The following is a 27,377-nucleotide window of genomic DNA, read 5'->3' on the forward strand; positions in this document are numbered from 1 at the left end:
TTTTGAAAACTTTTACAAGATTTCTTATAGGTTTTAAAGTTTGTATAATGTTTTTATAAATTTTAAAGTTCTTATTAGAGATTGATGAGTTGTACTCATTTTAGAACCTTATTACTTTGTTTTTACGTGTAGCATCATGATCATAATATCATTTACCAAGATCTTAACCACATACATATACTTCTACATAGAGCTAAGAAACAAGGAAGATTATAAAAGGTTTTTAAGAAGATTTTAAATGGTTTTTAAAAGAATTTACAAGGGTTCTAAATGTTTTAAAAAAAAAAAAAAATACAAGGGTTTTAAAAGGTTTTACAATCTTGTAAATACTTCACAAAACCTTATAAAAGCGTTTAAAAACTTGTTAAAACCTTTTAAAAATCTTAAAAAAGGCTTGTAAAATCTTTTCAATACTTTTAAAAGTTTTTAAAAGTCTTATAAAAACCTTTTTTAAACCTTATAAAAGGCTTGTAAAATCTTTCAAATGCTTTTTAAAATCTTGTAAGACCTTTTAAATACTTTAACATTATTTCCATAGGTTTTCAAAGTTTGTAAGACCTTATTGCTTTGTATTTTACGTGTAGCATCATGTTATAATATTATTTACCAAGATCTTAACCACATACATATGAATCTACATATAGCAAAGAAACAAGGAAGATAACTATATTATAATAAAGCCAAGAACGTGGATGAGAACAAGCACTACTACAGCTCCACACCACAACCTCTTACAAATGCAAGCAAACACCACCAACATTTTTCCAGCTGCAATTCTCACATCTGAAATCGCCCACCTCAACATTGGAACCAAACAAGGGATTGATCTTTCACAGATAACAACTTCTTTAACAGTAGGACACAACGCTATATTCCTCATAAGCTTTATAATCGCCTTTAGTCCCACCAACAACACCACAATCCATTACGAAAACCGTGATAATCTTTATGAAGATTCCAACCTGTATAAAACACATTAAAAATCAATTTAAAACCTTTTAAAATGCTTTTAAAAGGTTTGTAATTTTTTTCGGTACACTAAGATTATGAAACAAAAACTAAATTTCAGAGTATACCCTAATGAATCTGTACCTACTAACATTCTATTCAATTTTACCCAAAATTTATATGGATTCTACAAAATTTACACAAACCTAAATAATTGATTCAACAGTCCATAACTGACGACAAGTGCTCTACCAACGACGACGCTAGAGAGAGCAGATCCAGAGAGATGATGGAGAGAGAGAGCAGATCCACAGAGAGATGATGGAGAGAGAGAGGTAAATTTAAAAATGCTCTCCCCAATAGGGCATTTTTAAAAATGTATTCTCCAAAAGGGGCATTTTTAAAATTGTCCCATACTTTTATTATATACACTAATTCCCTTAGTAAATGACTAAATCATTAGTTTTTAAAAAAAAATCCACATGGCCCATGTAATTCCACCCAAAGGTTCTTTAGGCCTATTTAAACCAACGAAACAGATAAAGAAAGATCTCCAACTTCACCGTTCACACTTACACTCGAGTGAAGCAAAATATCTGTTAGATTTGTTTCGTTCTGTAATTCGATTCAAAAAATCTAGATATATGTAATTTACAAAGCATATACAATATATATATATATATATATATAATATTAAAGATTAGTATTTTTCACAAGCCAAGCAAATTACAAATACTATAATTTAAACAGACGGATATCAATTCTGCTCTGGAATATATATATATATATATATATAATTTATAATAGTTTTACTATATTTATATGTGTATAATTAATTCTAATCAGGAAATTAATTATTTGAAATATTACTGTTAAAAAATTAAAGATTTCTGATAAAAATTACACTTTTTGGATTAAAGTTTAATTTTCTCTAATGATACTATTGGAACTATATTTTACATGGGAATTTTTAAAAAAATATTATCTTATTATCGTATTGAAATTTGTGAATTTTTACATCGAACTGAGTCAGGACTATTATTTTTTTTTAATTTGAAGACTTTATTAATTTATATTGGTTTTACGTTAAAAAAAAATATAACCCTTTTTATGTACATTGAAAATATTTAAATTATAAATTATAAGCCAGCATATACGGATAAATCAAAGATGTCAAACAGGCCAACCTTCATCCATCAGGACCTGCCTGCAACTGGAATTATTTTTCTTTGGACCGGACGAGCAGACCCTTAGTTACAAGAACAAAGAAATTGTGTTCAATCCCGCCCCGTTAAGCTAGATGGAATAGCGGTCTGGCCCCGTGAGTCTATATATAATTAAAAAATAATAATTTTAATAATTGTAACCTAAAAAATATTAAATTATTACTTTTAAATCATTTTTTTGTAAAGTTTTTAATTTTTAAACATTATAAGTATCTTTACATTATGACATATTTTACATATTTTTTTTTCTTAAAATTATACAAAAATATATATTTATATGTATAATATTTTTTTAAAATCAAACTTTTGTAGTCAATTACGGGGCATAGGCTTCTTCTATATATACAAAGTAATTGAAGTTCATAAAAATAAAATTATGTCACTGGTGTTTCCTCTCTAGTCTCTAGGGCTCCGATAAAACTAGGGTTTTTTTTTTTTTTCTGGGGCTGTTCGATTTAAGAGGTTCTCTGTTGATAATGTCTGTAGAAAATATGATTTGCATGATGGATGATATTGTCAACAGATTAGAACAATGTTGCCTCGCGTACGAAGCTAAGACTGCGAGGTTTATAAAATCAGAACTCGCACGTCTCAGCCATAAGAAGAAGAAGAAGAAGCAGAAGAAGAAGAAACTTCATCTAGTCCTTGACTTGGACCACACGCTTATCCACTCGAGGCTTGTTTCAGACCTTTCTATACAGGAGAAGTATCTACTCGAAGAAGCTAAAACAAGGCAAGATCTATGGAGATGCAATGAATATATGATAAAGCTACGACCTTGTGTTCATGAGTTTCTATTAGAAGCCAACAAGCTTTTCACCATGCACGTTTACACAATGGCCAGTTCCAGTTACGCCGAGACGGTGTTGAGGTGCATTGATCCGGATCAAGTATACTTTGGCAACCGAGTCATAGCCAGAGAAGCAAGTCCTTACTTTAAGACACTTGATCTTGTTCAGGCTGATAAGCGTAAAGTTGTGATTGTTGATGATACGGTTGATGTTTGGCCATATGACGAGAGAAACTTGTTGCATATCACCAGATACAAGTATTTCAGAGACGATGATGATACTATGTCTGAATCATATGCAGAAGAGAAGAAAGACGAGAGCCGGCGCAGAGGATCATTGGCGAATGTTTTTAGATTTCTCCAAGATGCTCACAAAAGATTCCAAGAAGAGTTAGGTGTTAAAGATGTGAGGCTACTGATACCTGATCCTTGCAAACAATACTGCTTCTGACTTCTGACACTGAGAGTAAGTAGATTCAATCAAGAGTGATGCTCAAATCCATCACAATAGTTTTATTATATCCAATTTTAAGCAACTGTGCAAAAAGAATATCTAATCATATTCCTGACCATTGAATGAAATGAATCGAGTTGCGTTGCATAGACAAGCTTTTGAAAGATAAAAACACACCTAGGGAAATTTGATATCACACGCCACCACATGGAAGGCAACACTTTCTGCCAATCTGAATAAAGAACCACTGTAACAGGTCTGGTTGATCATCTTCATTCTTTTTCTCAGGTGAGGACTCGGGTAGTGGCAGCTCCGGTGGCAAATGCCTGTGGAACGCATCAACTGCTGCAGCTACACCATCCTCGTTCCCTAGCACTTTCGCTAGTTCCATCACTTGTGACTTCACCTGAAAGCACAAGATTTGGTGTACTATGATGACGACACTTTCTAGAAGACTTAGGAAATTATTTAGTATGAGATCCCACTTGTGAAACACATCAAAACTCTGAGCTTTACGTCTTCAGTTTTGTATGGTTCTATTGATTTTGTAATAAAGAGAGTGTTTGAAATTTACTTCTATTGTGATTCTTTACTCTAACATCCTAAGTGGGTTTAGAAGATATAAAAAAAGGGGAAAGCAAGTTTGTTTACCTCTGGTTGTAGCATGAATCTTATAGAATTACTGAGGTTTTCGACATTAAGCTGAGCTATTGGTATTGGCGCAGGCCCTAGTCCTTTCTCATATATCCTATCACCCCAGAAGAACTGATCCCCAAAGAATGGCACGATTGTTGTTGGACACTGCAGACACAAATGGAATTAAAAGTGATAAAAACCATTAGGTTTTATAAGGTCAAGAAAATGTGATAAAGATTCAACCACAGGACAAGTTGGTGATCGGTATGAGCCAACAAGATTCAAAATTAAAATTCCTTACCCCTGCTTTTAGTCCAGTCGCTGTGGTTCCAGCACCACCATGATGAATCTTCATATCCACAACACAAGAAAGAGCCTCAATTAGAAGATAATATCATTGGAGACAATAAATGTAGTAATACAGTGGGAATCTAAAGAGGGCTTACCACAGCCGAACATTGAGGAAACAACCAATCGTGAGGACAGTCCTCCAAGAGGAATACATTTTCAGGAACTTCAGTAGCAACTGCAAAATGTTAGTTGGTAAATATGTATCCTGAATCCGTAAAAGCAAGAAGAAAATCAGTTCAGGACATAGAGAGTCAAAGAACAAGGTACAGAAGCTACTTACGGTTTCCAAGGCCACCCCAACCTCGATCAACTATCCCTCTCTGTTCTGTATCTCTCAGAGTTTCCAGTATAATGTCCATTGTTTTTTTTGGATCATCAAGAGGCTGGTTGTGTAAAGGAAAAGAGAAACACAAAGCAATAATACTGTGAGCTGGAACACAATTTGTGGAGATAAATATATCGGTCAAATACAGTAGAACATGATGCTCTCTAAGTTGATACAAATCTAAGATTTCTATTCAAGCTAAATCAGTAATACCAGGATTCACTGTCAACACCATGCCCTGTAACTGAATATTACCAAAGAAAGAAACACATTTTCTGACTATTAAGGGTCTTTGGCTTACCATGCTTCCAAAACCAATATATATGGGAGGTGATCCTCTTTCTATCCACTGGATAAACTCTTCGCGAGGTTGGTACTTTGATCCAAGGTTCAGGAAACAATAGCCAACAACATCAACTAAAGGACCCCAGTCTGCATATAAGTCGACAAAAGCATAATCTTTCAGATAATCAAAGAGAGATGAAGAGCTGAGACACAAAGAAAATAACGCATCCAAAATTTGACAATGCCTTATGGTCTTGCCGTAGCCAGAAGAAAAAAATGAGATTTAAGACCAAAATAAAGGTACAATGCAAAATGGTAGGAAGGACACATATGATAAACCTCAGAGGAAAAGATGTAAGGGAGTGCAGCAGTACTCTTACCACTTGGTTTTGGCACAACATGGGGACTCCACATGTAACCAGTAGGCAAGTGCGAAATTGAGCCATGGTATGTGCTGAAATATGCTATAGGTGCAAGATTTAGCTTCCGCTTCCTAAAATCATTAATATATGTCCTTATGCTCCACCATACCATCAGATCAACAACTATATATGATAGCTGGGACATGAAAATGTTGTGAACGAATCAGCCTCATAATGCTTTGAATCATATTGAAAGGTGAATAGTCATAAGAAAGAACCAGTAAAGGATGCTCTAAATAATAACATTACCCAGTATGCAGCACTTTGAGAAACACGCGCCAAAGGGTGGGGAAATTCATTGGTAGGCCTGCCTACAGAAAAAGGATGTAAGAAAGCATGACAACATAGAACATGTGTAGGCTGGTGCACCAACCTTTGATATTAAAAAGCAAAGAAGTCAACTCACGTCCACGGCATTGTGAAAAAAATGTGAATTGGTACTCCAAGAGCTTCGGCAACGTGCACATGTCCTGCAATTAGAACAAAAACCATATCATCAGCTTCATGGGAGCAATGAAAACAATCTAGTAAATATGCTATAGAAAAGTTTAGAAACAGAGGTGCTGATGAGTAAAACATTGTGAAGTCGGTGAAGGACTTACCATATGCAGGAGGATTTGCAATTATTGCTTGAGCTCTGAAAGAGGTAGAAGTTTCCATATCAGGCTCTATGCATGCCGGGAGAAGAGACTCTATAATTGCCTTTAACTGCTTTCTCTGTTTTGATATTTCTGAAGGCCCAGAAGGAATGAGACCTTTATTTCTAGCCATATCTACATTCAAAAATACTCATAACTATTTTATCTAAATACATGAAGAAAATTTCTGACAGCTTAAGGGTGTATCCATATTAGGCTTTCATCAGAAAAGAAAAAAGAACAAAATGATAAATGTATCGTTTAACGGGGGACTTCTTACATGCAGCTAACTCTCGCGGATCACCACCCAAGGGATAGAACTCTACTCCAGCAGTTCGTACAAAAGAGCGGAAATTAGCATGAGTTGCCAACCTAACACGATGACCAAATTCCTGCAACATAATATAATTTTCACCATTTTCAATGCCAATGACCAATCTATTATAATTTCACAAAGAATCTTCGGGATCCCTAGCTCTAGCGGAAATGAGTCAAGAAAATATGTGGAGATAAAAAAATCAAACTAAATTACAAATATCATGCTATAGGCACATGCCAACTTGGATATGAGTAATGACCCTGTTTATTTGCAGCGTACTTTATGCATCCACTAAAATTACATATAATGGAAATGGGCTTCCCTCTTAAATCTTAAGTTCACGTATGATACAAGGAATGAGAAAACAAATTAAAAAAATACCTGGAGGCGCTTTGCCATAGCCAAAAAAGGCTGTACATCACCTCGAGTTCCAACCACAAGTATAACAATTTTTAACCTTGGAATGGATCTAAAGGACTCTGTAAAGGACTTCTCATATGTGACTGTGGACTGCCCTTTCGTTGGCTCAAACTCCAATAACTCCGATACCGGAGTACCATTATCTATTACTTCCACTGTCCCGTCATTTTGTATTCTGACCAGCTCAACGATGAGTTTTTGCTGGAACAAAGAGATTTTATCAAAACGAAACCATGAGGACATAATAACGATTGCAGTGTACCGCATCTGAGAGACATATCCTAAAGATTCTTACAGCACAGAAAGAGAATATTCAATTGTGAATATCTAAGATTAATACCATGATGAGGCAATTGGTAATAATAACTATTAGCAAAATGTATGTGGATAAAATGTTCTTCTTATGTTCATGCTCCATTGCCATAGAAACAACTAAATACATGAGGGGTTTAGTTTCCTACCTTTTCCCGCTCCGTTAATCTATCCAATTTTAGATTATGACTTGCAGGAGACCCTTTCTCTGTCAATGACCGAGAGTACTTCATCTCATTGTCATCGACTAGCATATCGTCACAGAGACCAACAGGTGCAGTTTTGCAGTGGTCTAGTCCTTCAAGAACATACAATCTTGATCAGTGGTTATACTCTATTTGGTAACACGATGGCGAAAGTAACAATGGACAAAGTTAGTAAGAAATTCAAAGTCCTGGCTTTTGCTTCAAAGCTTGGTGAATTATGCAGATATAACAACTTTGTTCAGAAAGTGGATAAAGCAAGGTTGAACAGATGAGAAGACTAACCCCTACGCCCATCAGAAGAACGACCAGAACCCTCAGGACCTGTCTCTACAGAACTAGATGTTTCCAACAAACTCGCTTTCTCGCTATCTACACCCTTATCTTCATCAGAATCATCCTTCCCATCCCTGATCTCTTGAAGGGGATGATCAAATACATTACTCGCCATCACCTTTAAAAACTGAATTCAACTAAACAGCTCTCTCTGTCCCCAAACTCCCCACACAATCAGCTGCAGCAACAAACTCCACAAAAGAACATCTTATACACACTAACACTCCCCTAATACATGTATTCGACCAAAGGTGTCTTGTAGATACTAATGTCTCTCTCTCCTGAAAAACGCTGTACACAGCAAATTCAAAAGCTTGAAGCACCGACCAGTCAATCCTCAGGTTCAGAAAGTTAGCTGCACTTTATACACACACACAAAAAAAAAAGCAAATTAATATATCAAAGCAACCGAAAAAAATAAGCTTTTTGTCTTCTTTATCTCAACCGTTTCCATATAAAACGAGAAAGCACAAGAGAAGATCATGGAACAAAACACGTTAACCGCGAGAATGGAGATTACCCACCACGAAAGGTTCAAGCTTTAACTTGTAAAACTCAAATTCAAAAAAAAAAGCAATATACCCAGAAACCAATCAAAATCAAGAAAAGATACAAACTTTCCCAGTAAAATGCAACAATTGAATCAAGGGTTCATCAACAATGGACTAAAACGATGAAAAGATTGTTCCTTTACCTTTAAGAGTGAAGAGGAGAGAAATGGGTGAAATTGATTTGTGGGTATCTCTGTTGAAGAAAGATTCTTTCTGGGTTTGATGAAATTGATGATGAACATAGAGAAACTTTGGAGACTTCTGAATCAACCAAATGTGGTGAGACCGCCCGATGATTGGCCAAATATTTATTTATATTAATAATTGGAGAAATAATAAATATCATCATCAATGTGTTAGCCTATAAGAGGATGATGCCACCGAAACAAAATAGTAAAAAAGGAACTTGAGTAATTCTCAGACCACTACTACTAAGTAAGATTCTACGACTCTTCGTTGTCAAGAAAATGTTATTTCTTTCTCCTAAAGTAAATGAAGAAAATAAATGTGTTGCTGAGATATTTGTGGTAGGAATAAACTTAGAATGTTTTGCAAAATGGTAAATATGATATGTTTAATTTATATCAAAAAATTTTCTACACATTTTGCAATTTAAATTTTTGAAAACGAAAGTATATAACTCAATCGATAAATAAAAATATTTATGTACAACGTCTACATAAGATATAAAATTTTTATAGTTTAAAATCATTATAAATATGACTAATATGTTCACAACTACAAATGAGCATGAACTTTGATTTATCAAGTATCCAAATTATAATTTTTATTTAGGTTAATACGGTTCTTTATTTAAAAATAGTAAAAAAGGAACTTGAGTAATTCTAAGACCACTACTACTAAGTAAGATTCTACGACTCTTAGTTGTCAAGAAAATGTTATTTCTTTCTCCTTAAGCTAAAGAAGAAAATAAATGTGTTGCTGAGATATTTGTGGTAGCCTGGTAGGAATAAACTTAGAATGTTTTGCGATATGGTAAATATGATATGTTTGTTTAACTGATGCCAAAACATGTTTACATCTCGATGAGGAATAACTTATGTTCAAAATCTTGACTTAAGTTTTTCTTTTTTAATATAATTTACTAGATTCGGATCGGCACGTTGAGAGATTTTTATTTATATATATTATATATATTTTAGAGAATATGTATTAGATAGCCAAATTCTAGGTATAAATTAAGAAACTAGTTATGGGCACTGTAGCACTCTCTCTCTTCTGTTACAATTATATTTATAGCCCAACTTTCTTCGGTTACAGTTACATTTATAGCCCAAGTTTTTATTTCCTTTTTTTTCTCCTTCTTCTGTCTTTTATAATTTTATACATGTCATTTTCTTTTATAACGTGCTACTGTACTTAATTACACGTTATAACATGAGATACATCTCTTTACCACTTTACTTTACAATATTTCAAGTTATTTATAAAGATTTTATGTGATTTATTCCAAAAATACATGTTATTCAGTTTATTTTTTTTAACAAACATGTCTTTTTTGTAAAAGACATTATATTTTGATAAATACCATGTTATTCAGTTCAATATAACGTGTGAATTTTATATGTTACACGCTATTTTTCAAAATTTCACAAAAACTATCTCATTTGTGTTTTCATCGCCGATTTTTTTTTCTCTTTCTATCACACTCCAAAATACAAAGAAGATAAATTTGTCATTTCACTCCTTCTAAAACGTGGGTCCATGGCTATTTTACAATTAAAAAATGTTTCATTCTATTTACTTAATTTTTGTCTAAAATTTGGCTATTCTCTAATATTACCCTATATTTTAATAACTAAATTTGCAAGTACTATAAGAAATTATTATATATAAATTATGTTAACATTAAAAGGTTCTTAGAATCATTAATTTAGCAAATAACTATGAAAGTTCTTAAAAACATAATTTTATAATTTCTCTAAAATATTTTTGGACTATCGCATATTTTTATGATAATGTTTTGTTCTGTTTTGGTTTACTTACAAATATTTTTACCATCGTTAAAATTCTTAAGAAGATGGTAATTCTATTAATAAATTCTCTTAAAAGTATTTTACAAAGATTTGACAATATTTTAAAAATACTTCAATATAACTTAAAATGATGGAAGAATCTACATAATATTTCAAATATTTGAATTCATTGTAGCAACAATTTAATATATAAATGTAATAAAAATAAGAGAAAATTGTAAATAGTGCCATGAACAGTGATAAAACTTATAAGAAATGCCATTTCGAAAAACCTCTTCTCCCGCCTGCCACAAGAGCTCTGTATAAAGACCGATGTACCCCTGGATGAATTGGCTGCTCTATGTTGTGACTGTTCATTTTTTTATTATTATCTCTTTCTCTTCTTCATCTTCTTTTTCTTCATCTTCTTTTTCCAACAACAAACAATTTTAGCGGACCAGATCCGACGGACGAATTCCGGCGGACCAAATCAGGCGGACGAACTCCGACGGACCAGATTTCACATACCAGATCTGACGGACCATATTCGACATACCAGATCCGGCGGACCATAGCAATTCTGGTCCAAATTCGGCAGACAAGATTCGACAGACCAGTTCCGACAAACCATAACTCCAGCGGACGAGTTCTGGCAGACCACAGTCAGTTCTAATGAATTATAACCAGTTCAAGCAGACCATATTCGGCGGACCAGTTTCGACCAACCCAGAAAGACGAGTTCCGATAGACCAGATCTGGTGGACGAGTTCAGACGGACCATAGTCAGTTCCTACGAAATTTAACCAGCTCCGGCATAGCAGATTCGGCGGACCCGATAGACCAGTTACGATAGACTAGTTGTGGCAAACCAGATCCGGCGTATCATTTTCCGGTGGACAAAAGCTAGTTATGATAGACTTGTTCTAAGTGATAAAAACAGACGATCAAACAAGTGATGCAGTTATTACACTATAGACAATACATTTTCTGTGGATGGACAATATTCGGCGAACCAATTTTGTCGACTAGTTATAGCATATCAGATGTAGTGGACCAGATCTTGTAGACATGATCTCTTTTTTTATTTTGATTTTGTCTATCATTTTTTTTTGTCTTTTTCTTCGAGAGTAAAATCGTCCATGTTTCTATCCTTGTGGCATGTTTTGAAAGAAACTTTCATTAATGGCAGTTTGACAAAATCGAGTTTCCAAAATGGCAGTCTCAATAAAATTCCCTAAAAATAATTTATAATGAATATTTGTTGAAAATGAGTTCCTCCGCGATATCATGGAGGTTCATAACCTAGTAATTATATCACGGAGTAGTAATTTAAGTTTCTTAAATTTTGAAAGAAGATTATAAATTTTCATATTTAAAAGATTAATATTTGGTAATGCAACATTATTTTCTTGAAAAATAAATTTACACAATCAAATAACCCAATATCATCTCCACAAAATTTTTAATACTTATATCTTAACATTAACATCAACTAGTACAATCACAATGTTATCCCCATAATTAAATCTAAAACTCTCGGACTACTAATCATACAACACCTTCATCTCCAACAGTTACACATATATATGATCGTTATACTCATGATTTTTACTTTCATGAAAACATATATGAAACTGACCTATTCTTGATTTTTAATCTTTCCAAGTGAATCAAGAGCCTCAGTGCGGCTACGAACAATCTGATGGAAGACATCTCTCACTTTCCTATCAAATGGACTCAAACCATCTTTCATGGCTTCACACACATGCACCAATTCTTGAACTCTCTCATGCAACTCTAACCCTTCTTCATCGGTTAATGAGAAATTATCTGAGTCAATCAATTCACTTAACAATCTTGAGCTTCTCTCGATTTGGTTAATCTCTTTAAGTAGTCCACAACCTTTCTTCTTCTTGTCTCTTTTCTTTGATTCCTCCATGATCTTATCATGCAAGGACATGACTGGTACTGCCCATTGGAAATGCCTAGGGAAGTAGAAATGGACATGTAAGCCACGGTCTTGGCAAGGTATGGCTGCTACAAGAACCCATGTTACAAACAATAATATTGATGTCATTGTATAGACAGTGAGAGCTAAGCCATTGGAAGCCATGACATCGCTGGCTCGAGGCGTTGCTAAGTTATTTCCAATGCCTTGTAACTGCCTAGAGGCTGACCATGACCGAGAGACACTCCAAGAAAGTGACCTAAAATAGCCAATGTGTTGATTATGGTCTTTGTTGCGCGCGAAAGAGCGGTTTCGCTGGGCCAAAGTGTTGGAATAGTCTTTCTCATCTAGCATTCCAATTGCCAAATCAATCAAAGCTTTTTTTGCTCGGTGGATTTCTCCTTCACCAAGTTGTTTTCTTTGGCTAGTGTCTAAAGCGGATATAACGATTTCAATCATTTGCTTCCATTGTCGAATTTGCTCGATACCATCACGGATAGCATTGCATACATCAAGAGCCTTGACACTCCTTTCGAAGTAGTCTTCTATCAATCGGTCCATTGGTTGTTTAAGAAGCTCAGTTTTGTGGTTGAATATTATAACTCGGAACTCTTCTTGGCAACAAAGAAAAGAATCAAGAAGTTTCCCTATCCATTCAAGTGAGAGGATCTCATCATCAGCCGCGGATGCATTAAGATCGATGAATTTTTCGGCTACTTGTCTTTGAAAAGAATCTAACTCCACCTCCATGGTCATAGGCTCAGGGAATGCTGTTGGATCCATTAGGTTTGCTTGGTCACGACGCAAACTAAGTAATGACCTTCCAAATGAATATTCTGTCTCTGGCATCTTTTGTGATTAGATGAAAAAATTGGCTTCAAGAGATTTTAATTTACCTTAGGAAGAAAGTGATGATTAGAATCAAGGAGAAAGAGATTTTGTAGCATGTTTTAAAATGATGGTTAGTCTATTTCTAGTAAATTCACTTTCACCTTTGTTTTTAAACCACTTAATGAATTTGCAGTTTATGGTTACAAATAAAAGAACTAAGTGTTCCTACATTGAATGGAGGGAGATGCATGTTTTTTTCTCTTCTTTGAGAACTAATTTTATACAATGATTTCAAATTGTTAAAAATAATTTTGATTTAGAAGTTATTATTACCATTGTTTTGCTATAATTCTATTGTTATGAATATTTTATTGTTCTTAATAACAATCACGTCTATCCATATTTTTTTCCCACAACAATTTTATTTATCCGAAATTACCACAAACACGAAATTGATTTTCAAAAGTTTAGTTTAAGTTTTTGGTATTGTTAAATGTTTTTTTTTTAATGATACTTTTAGAAAATAAAACTAATAACGTATTTTTGATTAAATAAAAATTAAACTCATTTTAGTGGAATATACAAGAATTTCCCATTGTTTAAAAAGTTTTTCCTTATGTATTCAATTGTTTAAAATTAGAGACAATGGTTTATACTTGATAGACAAGATTAACTCATGCATGGATGCGATTAGGTTTATAACAAGTAAAAAAATTATCTATATTGTAACAATTGTTGACCTTTAAGTATCAAAATCTTCCGAATTGTTTTGGTTTTCTTATGTTTTATTATGTCTTATGTGAAGAACTCCTAGTGTTTGAAAAGCTGTCTCATTTATCACTTCCTTTAGAGGTCTTCACTTGCAATAGTAGCATTGTCAAACTGAGACTAGGGTCTGGTTTTGTTATTCACAGTCCCCCTAGCTTCATGCTCTTAAGACTCTCCCTGATTCAGCTCGGTTCGATGTTACTTGTCGATGTGCGTTTACAAGGCTTCTTTCTGCTCGAGGTGTTAAGTCATATATGGCCACAACTACTTTGTTTTGCATCTTTCATAAATGAGAACAGTTTTAAAATTTTTCATTAACTAACTTTTTCGAAGATAACAAGTAATAACCATAACGTTCAAATTCACTAGCACACACCAATAGGATAAACAAGAACAAATAAGTCCAAACTGTTCCTATATATTTAAACTAGCCCCATATAAATGTTCTGGACCATTAATGTACTTATTTATTCACAAGCCAATTTAGTGTCGAAGCTGCTCAAGCAAATAGCAAAGGCTTGAAAGGCAGAGAGAGGATAGCTATAGTCCATAGTGAACATGTCCTTACCCACTTTCCCAAACTGTAGTATCACCTTATCTGATGGCCCTGGCTGCTGTGATGGTCCTGATGGTGTTGTAGTCACTGCTCTAGTAGCATCACTGCCAGAAGAGGGCTGAACCGTTGCACCGGAGATTAGCTGGAAGTTCTTAACCGAAGCAACTGTCACTCTCCCTCTGAAGTTAAGGCACCAGAACTTTAACTGTTGGTGCCACCTTGGCGTTTTATTTCTCAGCACTAGAGGTCCATCCTTTCCTTCTTTCTCTTGCGGTCCAAGTCCAACGATGTCTAAGAACCGGGAGCTGCTGAAACCTCCCGAATGTTCGATAATCGTTGAGGAATCAAAGCCGCGGAAAGACTCATCAAGGGAATGTTCCAGATTCTCCAGTTGGTCAGGGACAGTGCCGCGGGGCTCTAGAGCTAGGGAAGGGATAGAGTGCATAATGCAGTGCATCTTCCGAGGTCCACGGGGTCCAAGAAAGTTCAGCTCATATGTAACTTGAGCAATGTTGTAACTTCCAGATGGGACATTGGGAGAGACTTTCTTGGAGATGAACCTACAACTCCGGTTTGGCGGGGACAGTATTTGGCAGCTGTTGTACGCAGGCACTGTATCGTATATTATGAACTTTGTCCCTAGAAAGTTAGACCTGAAAATGAAGTTATAGAACATTAAGTAAGAATTAATCAAGAACTCAATCATATTTTGGAAGAATTAAATTTTCTTTTTTTATAATCTTATTCTTAATTACCTCATTTTGCCAATGTAAGTACTACTTGATCTTGAATTGTTGTCTGCATCCATTGATATCACATACTCTGTATATGTAGTCCTTCGTGTGCGCTTAGCCGAGAGAAGAAACTTTCCATTTTCAACAAGTAAGGCTGTTCAAAGGATAGTAAATGATCAGCCACTAGTATATATCAAGAATCAAAACTAAGTAATACAGAAAATTTAATGTTGCTGTTAATTTCAAGAACTTGATTAGTAAATGACCAAACATAGTTTACTGAAGCAAAAGGTTTAGTAACATCGATAAAGACGAATGACTTACAATGACTAAGAGAAAGGTAAAGATGGTAAGTCATATTAGACTTGTCCCTTTTGATAAAACAATGTATGGTTCCGTCCCTAGGCCCGGGCTACACAAATCATAAAAGTGGTCAGAGAAACCGAGATAATATCGAATGGAAGTAACGAATAACGAAACCCCGCACCTGTTTCAACGAAACCGGAAACGTGAGTTTACCCGAAAACTCAGGACTTTTGACAATATCTTTGCACATTAATCTCCATGTCTTGCAGACACCAGCACAAGCAACAACTTGTTTACGAGCAGGCCACTTGCTCTCGCTTTCATCCAACCTTCTCATCACATCTCGTAGTATAGGAGCTGGCAAATTAGCCCAACGAGTGTTCTTGATTACAGCAAGATCTTCACCAAGTGTCTTAACCAATGCACCGTGAGATTTACTCCTCTCATGAGTCCCATTAGACACTCTCACTTCGAAACCATGTCTCGAAAAGCTTCCTATACTATCTCTAACATCACGAACAATGCTACGAAACGACATTTCTCTTGATACCATAGCTTCTAACTTCAGACCAACGCTACAAAAACATGAAAAAACAAACATTATGAGAAAAATCTTAACATAAAGTTCTCAAATTACAGAGTATATATATATATTTTTTTGATTATACCAAAGCTACCTAAATTAAAGAGTATAATATCTATAATAAATGTAAATTATGGAAATGTTTTAGACAAAGAAACAATTACAAAAGTTAGGTGGAACTAACCAAAATCACCATAGTACAAGTTAGACTAAATCTTGATACTGCCACAATTTCAAGAAAACAAAATCTTTAGATAACCATACTAACTTAAACCTTTTTGACCTAACTTAAACCTTTTCGACTCGAAAAACCTAAAAATTCAAGAACACAACAAAATAAAGAGATTCAAAGCTAAAGCCATATATCTTGAGAGCCAAAGGTTAGATCTTTAGGTATATATATGTAGCAAAGCAAAGAGATCAAAGCTAAACCCATAAACCAAAAAACAGTTTCCTTTTCAAATTCAACAAAGCTTCATTAGCTTTTCAAGAATCTTGAAACCCAAAGGTTAGTCCCAAAGCCAAACCCATAAAAGAAAAAAAGTTTGAAAATTAAAGAACACAGATCAAAGAAGACTAACCCTTAATTTTTTTCTTCAGTTTGAAGTATCTCTCTGATCTTTTTGGTCTCTCTCTGATATTTCTTACTTGTAAAGAGTTGCGGATCTCAAAACTTTATCAAATAGAGTATAACTTTATGAACTTGTAATAAAGTCCAATTTTTTTTTTTGGTTCAGATATACTATTTTTAGAAATCAGTGTTTTATATTTGGAAATAGTAACAATTTTATTTAATTTAAACGTCTCAAAATGAGTAAATTACATTTCATTATTTTGTATGATTCGATGATCAAATGACACGAGTACAATGGTCTTTACTTAGGATGCTTAATTGTAGGCTTTGTAGCCAAGATGTTGAAGAGTCTCTATTACTTTTTTTTTCTTTTTTTTTTTATGAATTTGTTAAAGCAAGTAGAGACAAAGTCTTATTACGATGGTAATTTTAACAAGTAGGAAAACTAAGTTAAACCAGAAACAAAAACAAAAGTTTAGTACTTAGTATTAGTTAAAATTAGCTCGAAACATGCGCTATGCTGCAAGATTTTTTCCTAAATCATAATTTAATATAAGTTGTTTGAAATGCAGTATGATATAATTTAATGCTAATATTTATCCCGTAATGTACGGTGAGACAAAATTTACTCTTTGAAAATTTAAATTTTCTGGAAATTACAAAGATTTGTTGGAATTTGTTAATAATTATTGAAATTACATAATACCAATTTTTAATAAATCATTTGATTGGTCATATCTTATATTGATGTTAATAAGATTAGTAAAATATTGATTTAACCAGTATTGAAGTATTAAACTCGTTCCGTTATACAGTCCGTCCGAGTTATTCTAAATTTTTCCATTAAGTTTCAGTATATCAATTATAATATTTTAAACTTCTGAAAAGTATCAAAATTGACTATATACGATAAAAATAAAGAATTCACCTAAACTTCGAATTAAATGATTTTAAACTTTGGATGCTTATTAAGTGAAACTTTATACTCATTCAGATTTGAATTCATTTTGATCTTATATATAATATGACTCTGAAACATTCTCTAAATATTTGAACTGATATGGGATGTCGAACACACACTTTTCTATTAATTGAGTGATATACGTCCATTTAAAAAAAATTCAAACCACAAAACTTGTAAAAAATTATTAACTTTATGTATTATTGATTATAAAAAATAACTAGAAAATAAAATGAAACAAATATGATAGGAGAATCATAATTTCAGATCTTTAAAAAATGAAAAAAATGCACAATAACCTACTTTTACTCAAACTATTTACCAAAAAACCCACTTCTTACTACCTCTATATTTTTTACTATGAAAATGACTATTAACCCCTTCAAAAGCTTTAACTCTTTTCTTTCCTCTCATTTATCTAATTTCTTCAAAAGCTTCTCTCTTTCTCTCTCTTTCTCTAAAGTCATTCTCCTTAGCTTCTCTCTCTTTTCTTTTACTAGTATTTTAATCAAGCAAAACAAAGGGTTTTTGCTCTTTTCTATTGTTTCACTTCTTTCTTCAAAGTTTTAATTTATTTTCATGTGTTCTATGAATCGTTTTCTTTTGCTATGAGAGAAAATGTTTCTTCTTTTTTCTTTCGTTTACTTCAAAATTTTGAAGATTTTGCGTTAGAAAAGCCATAGAGAGAGAGAGAGAGATAGAAAGAAAGATTTAAACTTTCAAGTGAATTTTTAGGGTTTCTAAAATGGGGGAAATAGCAATCATATGGTTCAACAGAGACAATTTCATATCGAAAGTAATCATAATACTAGTATGAACGATATCATGTTGACAAAAAATCTTCATTGTGGGATAAGCCTGGGAGACGGAGAGAGATACAATGAGCCGTTACTTTGAACAGTTTGGTGACAATAGTTGTTCTTTGGGAGACGCATACAGAATCAATTTCACGAGAATTGACTTCTACATGAGAATTGTTGAACTTCATGGACAACAAAAATGTTGGAACATGTGGACATTGCCTCGTGGACACCAATAACACACCAAAGTCACCTCGATACAACAACCATATTGTAGAGAAAGACAAACACTATATTGGTATAAGGAGAAAGAGATACTTCACGCGGATGAGATTTTGCTATGCAATTGCTCTATTTAGTATCAACCAGATGACTCGGAATTCCATCTGGACATGATTGTATGGATTATAACTAACTAACAATTCAACATCAACAAAGAAATAACAATGCATAAGTTTAGATTTTAGTGTTTATGGTTTAGGATTTAGTGGTTAGATTTAGGACTTAAGGTTTAAGGACATGTTGTGTACATGTTTTAGCAATTATAAAGCAATTTCATACTTCAACGATGCCTCTCCTTCTACCTTTTTGAAATAATTTATTTACTTTCACTCTAGCTTCGTTTTCATCTTCCAATGTTTTTTTGTTAACTTAATTTTCATATTCCATTGTTTCTCTTTTCACCTAGATACATTGGCCACATATATCCATGTGGTTACAGTAGTGTGGATATGCTTGGATGTTCACTAAAATATTTGGAGGTTAGAATGTAGTGTGTGATTTATGCTTTTGGTTTTAGATTTAAATTAAATTGGAAAAGGGTTAAGGTTTGAGATTCATGGTTTATGTTTAGAGTTTAGTGTTAAAGATTAGATTTTAAGGATTAGGGTTTAGGGTTTAGGGCTTAAGGGCTAAATGTATATGATTTAGGATTTAGGGTTTAGGTTCCCTTGTTGCAGCTTCAAATCCATAGGAAGCTATTGAGTTGATAAGAGTTAAGAACTTCATGTTTTGGAATTGGGATTTAAAGTTTATGGTTTAGGGGTTAGGGTATACGGTTTAAGGTATAGGGGTTAAGATGTTTGTTTGATATTTGTTTATGATTGTTTTACCAAATCATAAAATTTTTCATGAAATAAGTTTTACTATGTTTTTATATTACTAAACACATAATAATTATAAATACAAATAGAATAATACATAAACAATACTTTAACTGATCATCCACTTATCATTGAACATATGTTCAAGTACAAATGGATAGTATGTAATATAATAATAAATCTAAAATATAGCAATATGTATCTTGAAATGTAAAGAAAAATATAAACACAACATATTGTATAAAAATAGTTAGATAAATTTTGACAATAAGAAGCTAAAATGAAAACAATAAAAAAAAGACATGTAAAAAGTGAGAGAGAAGAAGAGTGAAAGATAGAAGAAACGATTAAAAAACAAAAGAACTCAGCTTTTCTTTATTTTGTTCTCTACTACTTCAAGGGAAAAAATGTTAGAGGAGGTAGGATGGTCAGTTGGTCAGATCTAGTATGGATCGTACATGGACGGTAGCTGGAGTCGGCTCTAAAATTATTTTCAATAATATGAAAGTTACAGATAAAGTACACCTATAGCTAAAAGTATATTATTTGGCAAAAACAAAAGAACTCAATAATGAAGTTAGAGCTACATGATTCTATATGAGAATAATAGTCTACAACTTATATTAGACTATAATTACATTTATTAATTAATTATCATATTCAAAACAATTAAAAAAAGAGAAATTTGTTAACTCTTCCATGTACATTAACAAAATTTCTCCCGCCTGCCATTTAGAGAAACTCCTTCTCCCGCCTGCCACAAAAGCTTTGTAAAAAGACCAGTGTACCCCTAGACGAATTGGCTTCTCTGTCTTTGTGTCCTGACTGTTTTTTTTTTCATTATCTCTTTCTCATCTTCTCTCTTCTTTTTCTTCTTCCAACAACAAACAGTTTCAGCGGACCAGATCCAACGGACGAACTCCGGCGGACCAGATCCGACAGACCAGATCCGATAGACCAGATCCGGCGGACCATAGTTAATTCTGGTCCAAATTCGGCAGACCAGATTCGACGGACCAGTTCCGACAGACCATAACTCCAGCAGACGAGTTCTGGCAGACCACAATCAGTTCTGATGAACTATAACCAGTTCAAACAGACCAAATATTTGGCGGACGAGTTCAGGCGGACCATAGTCAGTTCCTACGAACTTAAACCAGCTCCGGCATAGCAGATTCAGCTGACCAAATAGACCATATACGATAGACTAGTTGTGGCAAACCATATCCGGCGAATCATTGGCCGGCGGACAAAAGCTAGTTATGATAGACTTGTTCTAGGTGACAAAAATCGGCGGACCAGTTCTGGTGACCTGATTCGGCGGACTAACTAGACGATGAAACAAGTGATGCGGTTATTACACTATGGACAATACATTTTTCTGTAGATGGACAAGATTCGGCGAACCAATGTAGTGGACCAGATCTTGTTATGGCGGATCAGATGTAGTGAACCAGATCTTGTGGACGAGATCTTTTTTTTTTTTTGTCTATCGTTTTTTTGTCTTTGCTTCTTCACCACCCACAACTTCCACAAAATCTCTCTACTTGTCCTCCATTAGCACCCACCAATTTGTACAGATCTGGTTTACATTGTGCCCCTAAATAAATCAAAACTTTATTTGTGTCCTTCTATAGAACGTCTGTGGTGGAGGACCAAACTCCTGGTTTTGGTACCCAAACGAGAGTTGTCTCTCAAAACTTCTCAATGTAAGTTTTGATCTACCAGATCTTTTGCACTCAATATGTCCATCAACACAGTTGTCCAATATTAGCTACTGCTGCCAACACAAAAAGCAAAGTTTCTCTCTCCAATGTCCAGGGCAAAATCGTCCAAGTTTCATCCTTTGTGGCATGATTTGAAAGACATTTTCAATAATGGCAGTTTCACAAAATTGAGTTTCCAAAATGGCATAGCCAATAAAATTCCCTTAAAAAAATGACATTGCTTATAATACAATATCTTTTAAAATCTAGAATGGAAGATTTTAAATCTCTCGAGAGTAATTATCTCTAGACTATATCACAATATTATGCAACATAAGATAAAAAGAAAAGAATTGTCGTTTTTATCTCATTCAGTATCTTGAAACATACTCCCTTCGTTTCATAATAAGTGTCATTTTAGACTTAACTTTTTGTTTCAAAATAAGTGTCGTACTTTCAATGTAGATGTTTGGTACGTTTTCTAGTTTTATCCCTATTAATTTAATGTATTAACCAATAGAAAAATTTATATGATACATTAATAAGTAATGATTTTCTTAAGTTGTGTGAAAATATCAAGAATGACATTTAATTTGAAACTGAAGGAGTATGTTATAATCAGAAAATATGAATGTTCACGATTTTTTAATAGACCACACAATACATGTATATATAGGGAAAATTTTATTTTAAACTTTCAAAGAGTCACTTAGTAGCACTTTAAACATCGAGAGAATTTCACTAACACTATTAACCACCAAAGTAAATTTACAAACACTTTAAACCTTAAAATTAGCTTTTATATTTGGATTGCCATAAAATAAATAGTTTTGTTTGCCAACATAAAATAGTTAAATTATATTTGTTTACTTTAAAATTTAATAGTTTTATCGTTTTGAGAAAAACTTCAACTATTACGACTACTCACATTCCGATGTTATATATAGTGGCGTATGTAGAATTATATTTTGAGTGGGGCACATACACTTTTTTATTGTAAAAATTGTAGTATAAACAGAATTATCATCTAACATGTTGGTATTACAAAAAAGGTTTTCTAAAATGTGTATGTGGCAGTTACCCCACCTTCATCTAAGGTAGATCCGCCACTATATATCTATCTCCACAAATTATGATTCAAACTGATTAATTTCTCATTAGAAATCAAAGAATCTTCCAAAAATATGTATATAGGTAATATTACATCTTTAACCGATTAAGATGCGGATGTTTTTTCTGGTTTCTGAAGAGAAATCAATCGATTTGAATCAAAACACAGTGGAGATGCATTGTGTCTACGAGAAAAATGAAAAAAAACTATGAAATGAATATAATTTCTGTAAGGTTTGTGGTCAGACGGTGAGTAATCGATAAATAAAGTATTAATTTAAAATTTAATTAAACATACATAATTTAAATATTTTGTGTTGGACGAAAATTACTATTCATCATTTTTACGGCAGTGCAAACATAGAAGCAAGTTTTAAGGTATCAAGTGTTAGTAAAATCACATGCTAAAGATTTTTTATTTTTGAGGTTTAAAGTGCTAATCAGTGATATTTTGAAGTTTTGGTGACGGTTAAAAATGTGATTTTTCCTATATCTTATTATATAAACCTTGGTTTTCAAAGTCAGCCATTAACAAGATCGTAACATGTGTCAATTATAAACAATAAGATGTTGACACGTGTCGATTCTAATTTTGTTAATATTTAGATAAAATAGAAATATTATTAACCCTATCGAAAAAAGAAATATATAAAATAAATATTATAAAAAATTATATATTAAGAAATTATTAATAAAATTAAACAAATAACCTAATTTCAGTTATGTCAATTTGGTTTATTAATACGATAGGGATTTAAAAATTATAATTAACAAGAATATATGTCAGTTTTTGTTTACAAAAGAGGATTAAGGTTTAAACTTTAATTTTACAATCAAAACATGTTATTTGTTGCTTTGGGTATATAAATGATAAATGAGAATTAAGCTCTATCTTTGTAAATTAAAATTATGGTTAAAGTTTAACAATTAAACGAGATTATATGTCGAAACTTGGTTTTTAAATTTACTAACTCACGTGATCATGATAAGTGTCAAGTAAAACATAAGATGTTGCAACATGATATATCTAATTTTCTTAATATTAAGATAAAATAGATTTTAAAAAAATATTAAAAATAAAATAGATAAAATAATTTTAAAAAATTAAAGAGAACTTTTAAGAAATACCCCTTTTGGTGTACCCCTTTTCAAAAAATACCCCCTTTATCTATCCATTTTCAAAAATATCCCTGTTTAAATATGAAAAATTATAAACTTTTATATGGTTTATAAGGTACTTCTATATAATAACTACTACTTAGAATTTGATACAAATATTTTCTAATGTTTTAAAAGGTTTTAAATCTTTTTTACAAGTTTTATAAGGTTTTTAAAAAGGTTTAAAAGGTTTTGAAAAAGTTTTTAAAAGGTATTTATAAGTTATTTTACGCTATTTATGAAAGATATATAAAAGTTTATACATAAAAAAAGATAATTTGTTTGTATATTTATAAGTTTACACACATATTTGGATAAGTTTCAATATTTTTAGTGGTTGGTTTGATGAAGTTTGAAATAGGGGTACTTTTAAAAAGTCGTACTGGAAAATTGTATTTTTGATAAATTTAAAAGTAAAAAAAATTGATATTTATCAAAAAAATATGTGTAAGCTTATGTATATAGATACAAATTATCTTTATATGTGTGTAAATTTATATCTATATTTCATAAATACTACATAAATATCTTTTGAATATTATTTAAAAGCCATATAAAAACTTTGTAAACCTTATAAAAACCTTATAAAAGTCTTACATGCCGTTTAGAACCTTTTAAAATTTTATAAATATTTGTATTGAGTCTCCCAATAGTACTGATGATTTAGATGTACCTTATAAACTATATAAAAGTTTACAATTTTTCATATTTGAAAAAGGTATTTTTAAAAATGGATAGAAAATTGGTGTATTTTTAAAAAAGGGTATTTTTAAAAATGGATAGCAATTTCATTGTCTAAAACATTAGGGTGAATAAAATATTTCGAAAATAATATTTTTTTAGCTTAAATTAAAGATAACAAAAGTTCAATATAATTTATAATATAGTAATTTGAAAATATATATATTTTTAAAAATTTGTAGTTTTTTATAATTCGAATATGAAAGATTTTTTAATGTTTTCCTCAACGATGCTATAATTTATTTTAGAATCTTTATGTTTATTTGCGTTGTTTATATGAACTTCTTTACAAATGACTATATTTGTATTTAACATCATATTTTAGATTGATGTTAATTTGAAAGAAATTTACCATCATATTAAATAATAATTAATTAATTTTCATAGTCTGAGAATGATTTTTTGAAAAATTGAAAGTTAAGAAATAACAATTTTTACAAAATGGTATAATCATTTTTAGAGGATAATTGCTAAAATAAGATTTTTTAAAATATTTTAGCAATATTATGAATAATGGCGAATAGTTCCCAAATGTTTTGGTGATTGTCAGTTTGACATTACTTGATTTTTATAATTAACGTTTAATAACCAATTTAAGATATATATACACATTTATTTGATACTTCAAACCAAATAAAATCTCTTTCCAAATGAAAATAATTTCTCTTATTTTTTCAAAAAAAAATTGGAAATTATTTTTTTAAGTGATAATAAATTTTAATTTTAATTTAATTTTAAATAAAATTAACCCGTCCATCGGACGGGTACTAAACTAGTATAAGAAGAAAACACCAAATAAATTTTATCTGATATGGATTTGATGCTAGCCTTGTACAATCTTATAAACATATCTTATATTGCAATGTTTTCAAACTTTTTAAATGATGTATTAGGTTTAGAACTTGATTGGTTCTACCGCTCTAAACCTCTCGAAATCGTTCAATTTCAAAAGTTTTTTTTTTTTTTTTTGGACAAACTAAGAATTTCAAAAGTTTTTTTCTCGCAAACGCTTACAAAAAAAAAACATACATAAACATTTATTAATTAAAATAGATAATATCATATTCTATATATATTCACGTTAATTCTCATTGGCATTTTTTTAACCTTAATCTTGAAAGAATAATATTTTTTTTGGGTTGATTTTATAAACTCAGGTTCGATTCAAAAACTTTTACTTGGCATGTGCTCATTACATCTCTGTTTTGTAGATGTTCATATTATGTAATCATAAGATTTAGAAGACTATAAATAATTGAATAAATTTATTTAATTACAAAATGTATCCTATTGAGAAGTACATCAATAATTCTCATTTTAGGCTTTTTTATCTTCCAAGTTGCCAAATGGTTTAGTAGTAGAAGGTGACCCTAATAGAGACGATACCAAAATTCCCTCTGAGCCTACACGAGCACCTAATTGTTCGATCATATTAAAGATATGTCTCTTAACTTTTTAAAACTAGAAAAATTAAATCCTAATTGATCCTTAATCTCTATATAAAACGTGTGCCAAGCCAAACCAGTATATAGAACTCAAACTCGGATTTGTATTTTATGATTTACACTTCCGGATAAATAAGTTGAGCTAAACCATCACAAGAAGTTTTCTTTATTATTCAAGATGTGAAGTATCATTAAGTATTTAAGCATACATGTATATACAATTAGATATATGATTAAGTGGATATCGATTGGTGGTATTAGTTGGGGAGATACTAGACATTAAATACGTATATAGTAAGGTTTAGACAATGTACTTACAATTCCATGTGAGCCAACTTGATTTTGCTATCTACATTTTCACCGTTGACTTTTGTCGGTACCGTTGACTCTCACTACTTGTTCTAAATTTTTTTTTTTCATAGGTTTAATACTTCTAGTCTTCTACCCATGGTAAATGTGAGTGTAAAATACTGAGCACTAGTTAGACCATCATTAACAAGGGGTTCTTAAATAAATCTTAAGCTAAAAAAAGTTAAGAAAAGGTAAGAAAAGTTAGTTTATGTCTCTTGTATAAGAGATATTTAATCACTTTTCTTAGTTTTTTTGTACTTTTCTTAACTTAAGATTTTGTTAAAACCCCTTGATAATCATGCTCTAAGAAAACAAAATTTAAAAACACAACATAGAAAAGTAGAGACTAGAACAAATATTTATTAGTACAACCATATTGGTAAAAATTTCCAAAATAATGGTAAAAAGTAAATTATGCATTACGTAGCACTAGGACTTTGGTTAATTTGGTTATTTCAGTTCGGTTATTTTGGTTTTTTTTTTTAAACTAGTTTTCCGGTTATGTAAAGATAAACTTCTGTTTTTTTTTTCAAATGTCTTGGTTGTTTCAAATTTGATTATTTCGGGTAATTCAATTATTTTAGATGTAAATTTTGGTTATATTGTTTAAAAAATATTAAAAAAATGAAAAAATTGGTTTACATAAATAACCTAATTATTTTGGTCTTCTGAATTTTTCTTTTTCTGCCAATAATTCAACCGCCATAACCGAAGCCAAACCGAACACCAAGATATCGGTTTTATCCGGTTCGAATAATATTATTAAGGGTCAACGTCAAAGTAGAGAGACTAGAACAAATAAGTATTGTCAAATCTCTAGCATATGATGGTGATATATGCGGATGTGATGTGGTTTGAAAATATCAACAAGTATTGGATAATAATGGAAAGTAATTAAATGAGCAAAAAACTATAGATAGATCGAAACCTATTGAAAAGTCTTATGAACTAAATAAGTTGTGTAGATCTATTTTGACTTAGTAGCATAGAAAGCAAAAAATTTCATTAAATGTTTCCCTCCAATGGCTCAACGGCCCCAAACGCGTAGAACGTAACATGCATGGGGATGCATATTAATGGCTTCTTCGTCCCACTTGCTTGTTTTTTTAGAGCTTTGAAGATTTCATTTATCTCCCTATATAAGGGAATGTTCAGTTCCAGTGAGTGAGACACGACAAGAGAGACACATACAAAGAGATGGAGCTTAAGAGTGTTACTTGTTTGGTTCTTTCTTTGGTTTTGCTTAATTTGGGTGTTGAGTGTGTTCTTGGAGATGGATCTGTGGTTGGCCCTGAGAGGTATAGAGACAATGATTGTAGGTGGGGGCGGAGGTGTGGTGGACGTGGCCGGTTTGGACGCGGTGGTGGAGGAGGGTTTGGTGGTGGAGGAGGTGGAGGGATTGGTGGTGGTTCTGGTCAGGGTGGTGGGTTTGGAGCTGGAGGTGGTGTAGGCGGTGGTGCTGGTGGAGGCATTGGTGGTGGAGGGGGAGCTGGAGGTGGTGGGGGTGGAG

General features: G+C 32.3%; 6 protein-coding genes across 10 annotated transcripts in view; 2 read left to right on the top strand and 4 right to left on the bottom strand.

The window, feature by feature from the left end:
* Positions 1–2,499: 2,499 nt before the first annotated feature.
* Positions 2,500–3,438, top strand: LOC17898763 (RNA polymerase II C-terminal domain phosphatase-like 4). Its single transcript, XM_006303722.2, has one exon. The coding sequence runs from the start codon at positions 2,651–2,653 to the stop codon at positions 3,413–3,415; it is 765 nt and encodes a 254-aa protein (XP_006303784.2). The 5' UTR covers positions 2,500–2,650; the 3' UTR covers positions 3,416–3,438.
* LOC17900339 (sterol 3-beta-glucosyltransferase UGT80B1) lies at positions 3,331–8,485 on the bottom strand. Of its 4 annotated transcripts, none has more exons than XM_023789775.1 (16): positions 8,360–8,485; positions 7,615–8,020; positions 7,276–7,424; positions 6,776–7,015; positions 6,356–6,467; positions 6,040–6,210; positions 5,844–5,907; positions 5,687–5,744; positions 5,396–5,573; positions 5,032–5,162; positions 4,686–4,788; positions 4,501–4,580; positions 4,356–4,403; positions 4,070–4,219; positions 3,596–3,824; positions 3,331–3,424 (listed from the first exon to the last, which is right to left on the bottom strand). In XM_023789775.1, exons 2-15 carry the CDS (start codon positions 7,778–7,780, stop codon positions 3,612–3,614), a joined length of 1,863 nt encoding a protein of 620 aa, XP_023645543.1. In that variant the 5' UTR covers positions 7,781–8,020; positions 8,360–8,485; the 3' UTR covers positions 3,331–3,424; positions 3,596–3,611. The 4 variants fall into 4 exon arrangements, with proteins under 4 accessions (XP_023645543.1, XP_023645542.1, XP_006307008.1 ...); XM_023789774.1 differs by having other exon boundaries at positions 3,409–3,500; XM_006306946.2 differs by lacking the exon at positions 3,331–3,424 and having other exon boundaries at positions 3,440–3,824.
* A 3,228-nt stretch (positions 8,486–11,713) lies between these two features.
* On the bottom strand, positions 11,714–13,087 carry LOC17900900. The gene is given in 2 exon segments (XM_023777214.1): positions 11,714–13,028; positions 13,031–13,087. Coding segments are annotated over 2 exon segments (1,254 nt in total). The 3' UTR covers positions 11,714–11,831.
* A 942-nt stretch (positions 13,088–14,029) lies between these two features.
* On the bottom strand, positions 14,030–16,560 carry LOC17899444 (tubby-like F-box protein 5). 2 transcript variants are annotated; one of them, XM_006307452.2, is made up of 5 exons: positions 16,500–16,560; positions 15,517–15,910; positions 15,354–15,441; positions 15,051–15,183; positions 14,030–14,948 (listed from the first exon to the last, which is right to left on the bottom strand). In XM_006307452.2, the coding sequence occupies exons 2-5, from the start codon at positions 15,886–15,888 to the stop codon at positions 14,207–14,209; spliced, it is 1,335 nt and encodes a 444-aa protein (XP_006307514.1). In that variant the 5' UTR covers positions 15,889–15,910; positions 16,500–16,560; the 3' UTR covers positions 14,030–14,206. The 2 variants fall into 2 exon arrangements, with proteins under 2 accessions (XP_006307514.1, XP_023645525.1); XM_023789757.1 differs by lacking the exon at positions 16,500–16,560 and adding an exon at positions 16,103–16,226.
* A 10,274-nt stretch (positions 16,561–26,834) lies between these two features.
* LOC111832409 lies at positions 26,835–26,990 on the bottom strand (the record flags this gene model as incomplete). The annotated part of the gene is given in 1 exon segment (XM_023788721.1): positions 26,835–26,990. A coding segment is annotated over 1 exon segment (156 nt), but the record flags the coding sequence as incomplete, so codon positions are not given.
* The window catches only part of LOC111832660 (glycine-rich cell wall structural protein 1-like), a 1,393-nt gene continuing 1,001 nt past the window's right edge, over positions 26,986–27,377 (top strand). The window contains exon 1 of the mRNA XM_023790258.1: positions 26,986–27,365. Within this exon, the coding sequence (XP_023646026.1) occupies positions 27,065–27,365 (301 nt within the window). The 5' untranslated portion in view covers positions 26,986–27,064. The remainder of the gene's footprint in view (positions 27,366–27,377) is intronic.

The sequence above is a fragment of the Capsella rubella genome, unplaced genomic scaffold (genome assembly GCF_000375325.1).
Source record: "Capsella rubella cultivar Monte Gargano unplaced genomic scaffold, Caprub1_0 scaffold_1, whole genome shotgun sequence".
In the NCBI taxonomy this organism is placed as follows: domain Eukaryota; kingdom Viridiplantae; phylum Streptophyta; class Magnoliopsida; order Brassicales; family Brassicaceae; genus Capsella; species Capsella rubella.

What these genes read in the sequence shown, in the direction of transcription:
- LOC17898763 (XM_006303722.2), top strand. Translation starts at nt 2,651, where the DNA reads ATGTCTGTAGAAAATATGATTTGCATGATGGATGATATTGTCAACAGA.
- LOC17900339 (XM_023789775.1), bottom strand. Translation starts at nt 7,780, where the DNA reads ATGGCGAGTAATGTATTTGATCATCCCCTTCAAGAGATCAGGGATGGG. An exon ending in GATTAACGGAGCGGGAAAAG is followed by an intron (nt 7,016 to 7,275) that starts GTAGGAAACTAA and finishes TCTTTGTTCCAG; the next exon opens with CAAAAACTCATCGTTGAGCT. An exon ending in TGTTGTGCCAAAACCAAGTG is followed by an intron (nt 5,163 to 5,395) that starts GTAAGAGTACTG and finishes ACTTATATGCAG; the next exon opens with ACTGGGGTCCTTTAGTTGAT.
- LOC17899444 (XM_006307452.2), bottom strand. Translation starts at nt 15,888, where the DNA reads ATGGTATCAAGAGAAATGTCGTTTCGTAGCATTGTTCGTGATGTTAGA. An exon ending in TTCCGGTTTCGTTGAAACAG is followed by an intron (nt 15,442 to 15,516) that starts GTGCGGGGTTTC and finishes TGATTTGTGTAG; the next exon opens with CCCGGGCCTAGGGACGGAAC. An exon ending in ACTTACATTGGCAAAATGAG is followed by an intron (nt 14,949 to 15,050) that starts GTAATTAAGAAT and finishes CTTCATTTTCAG; the next exon opens with GTCTAACTTTCTAGGGACAA.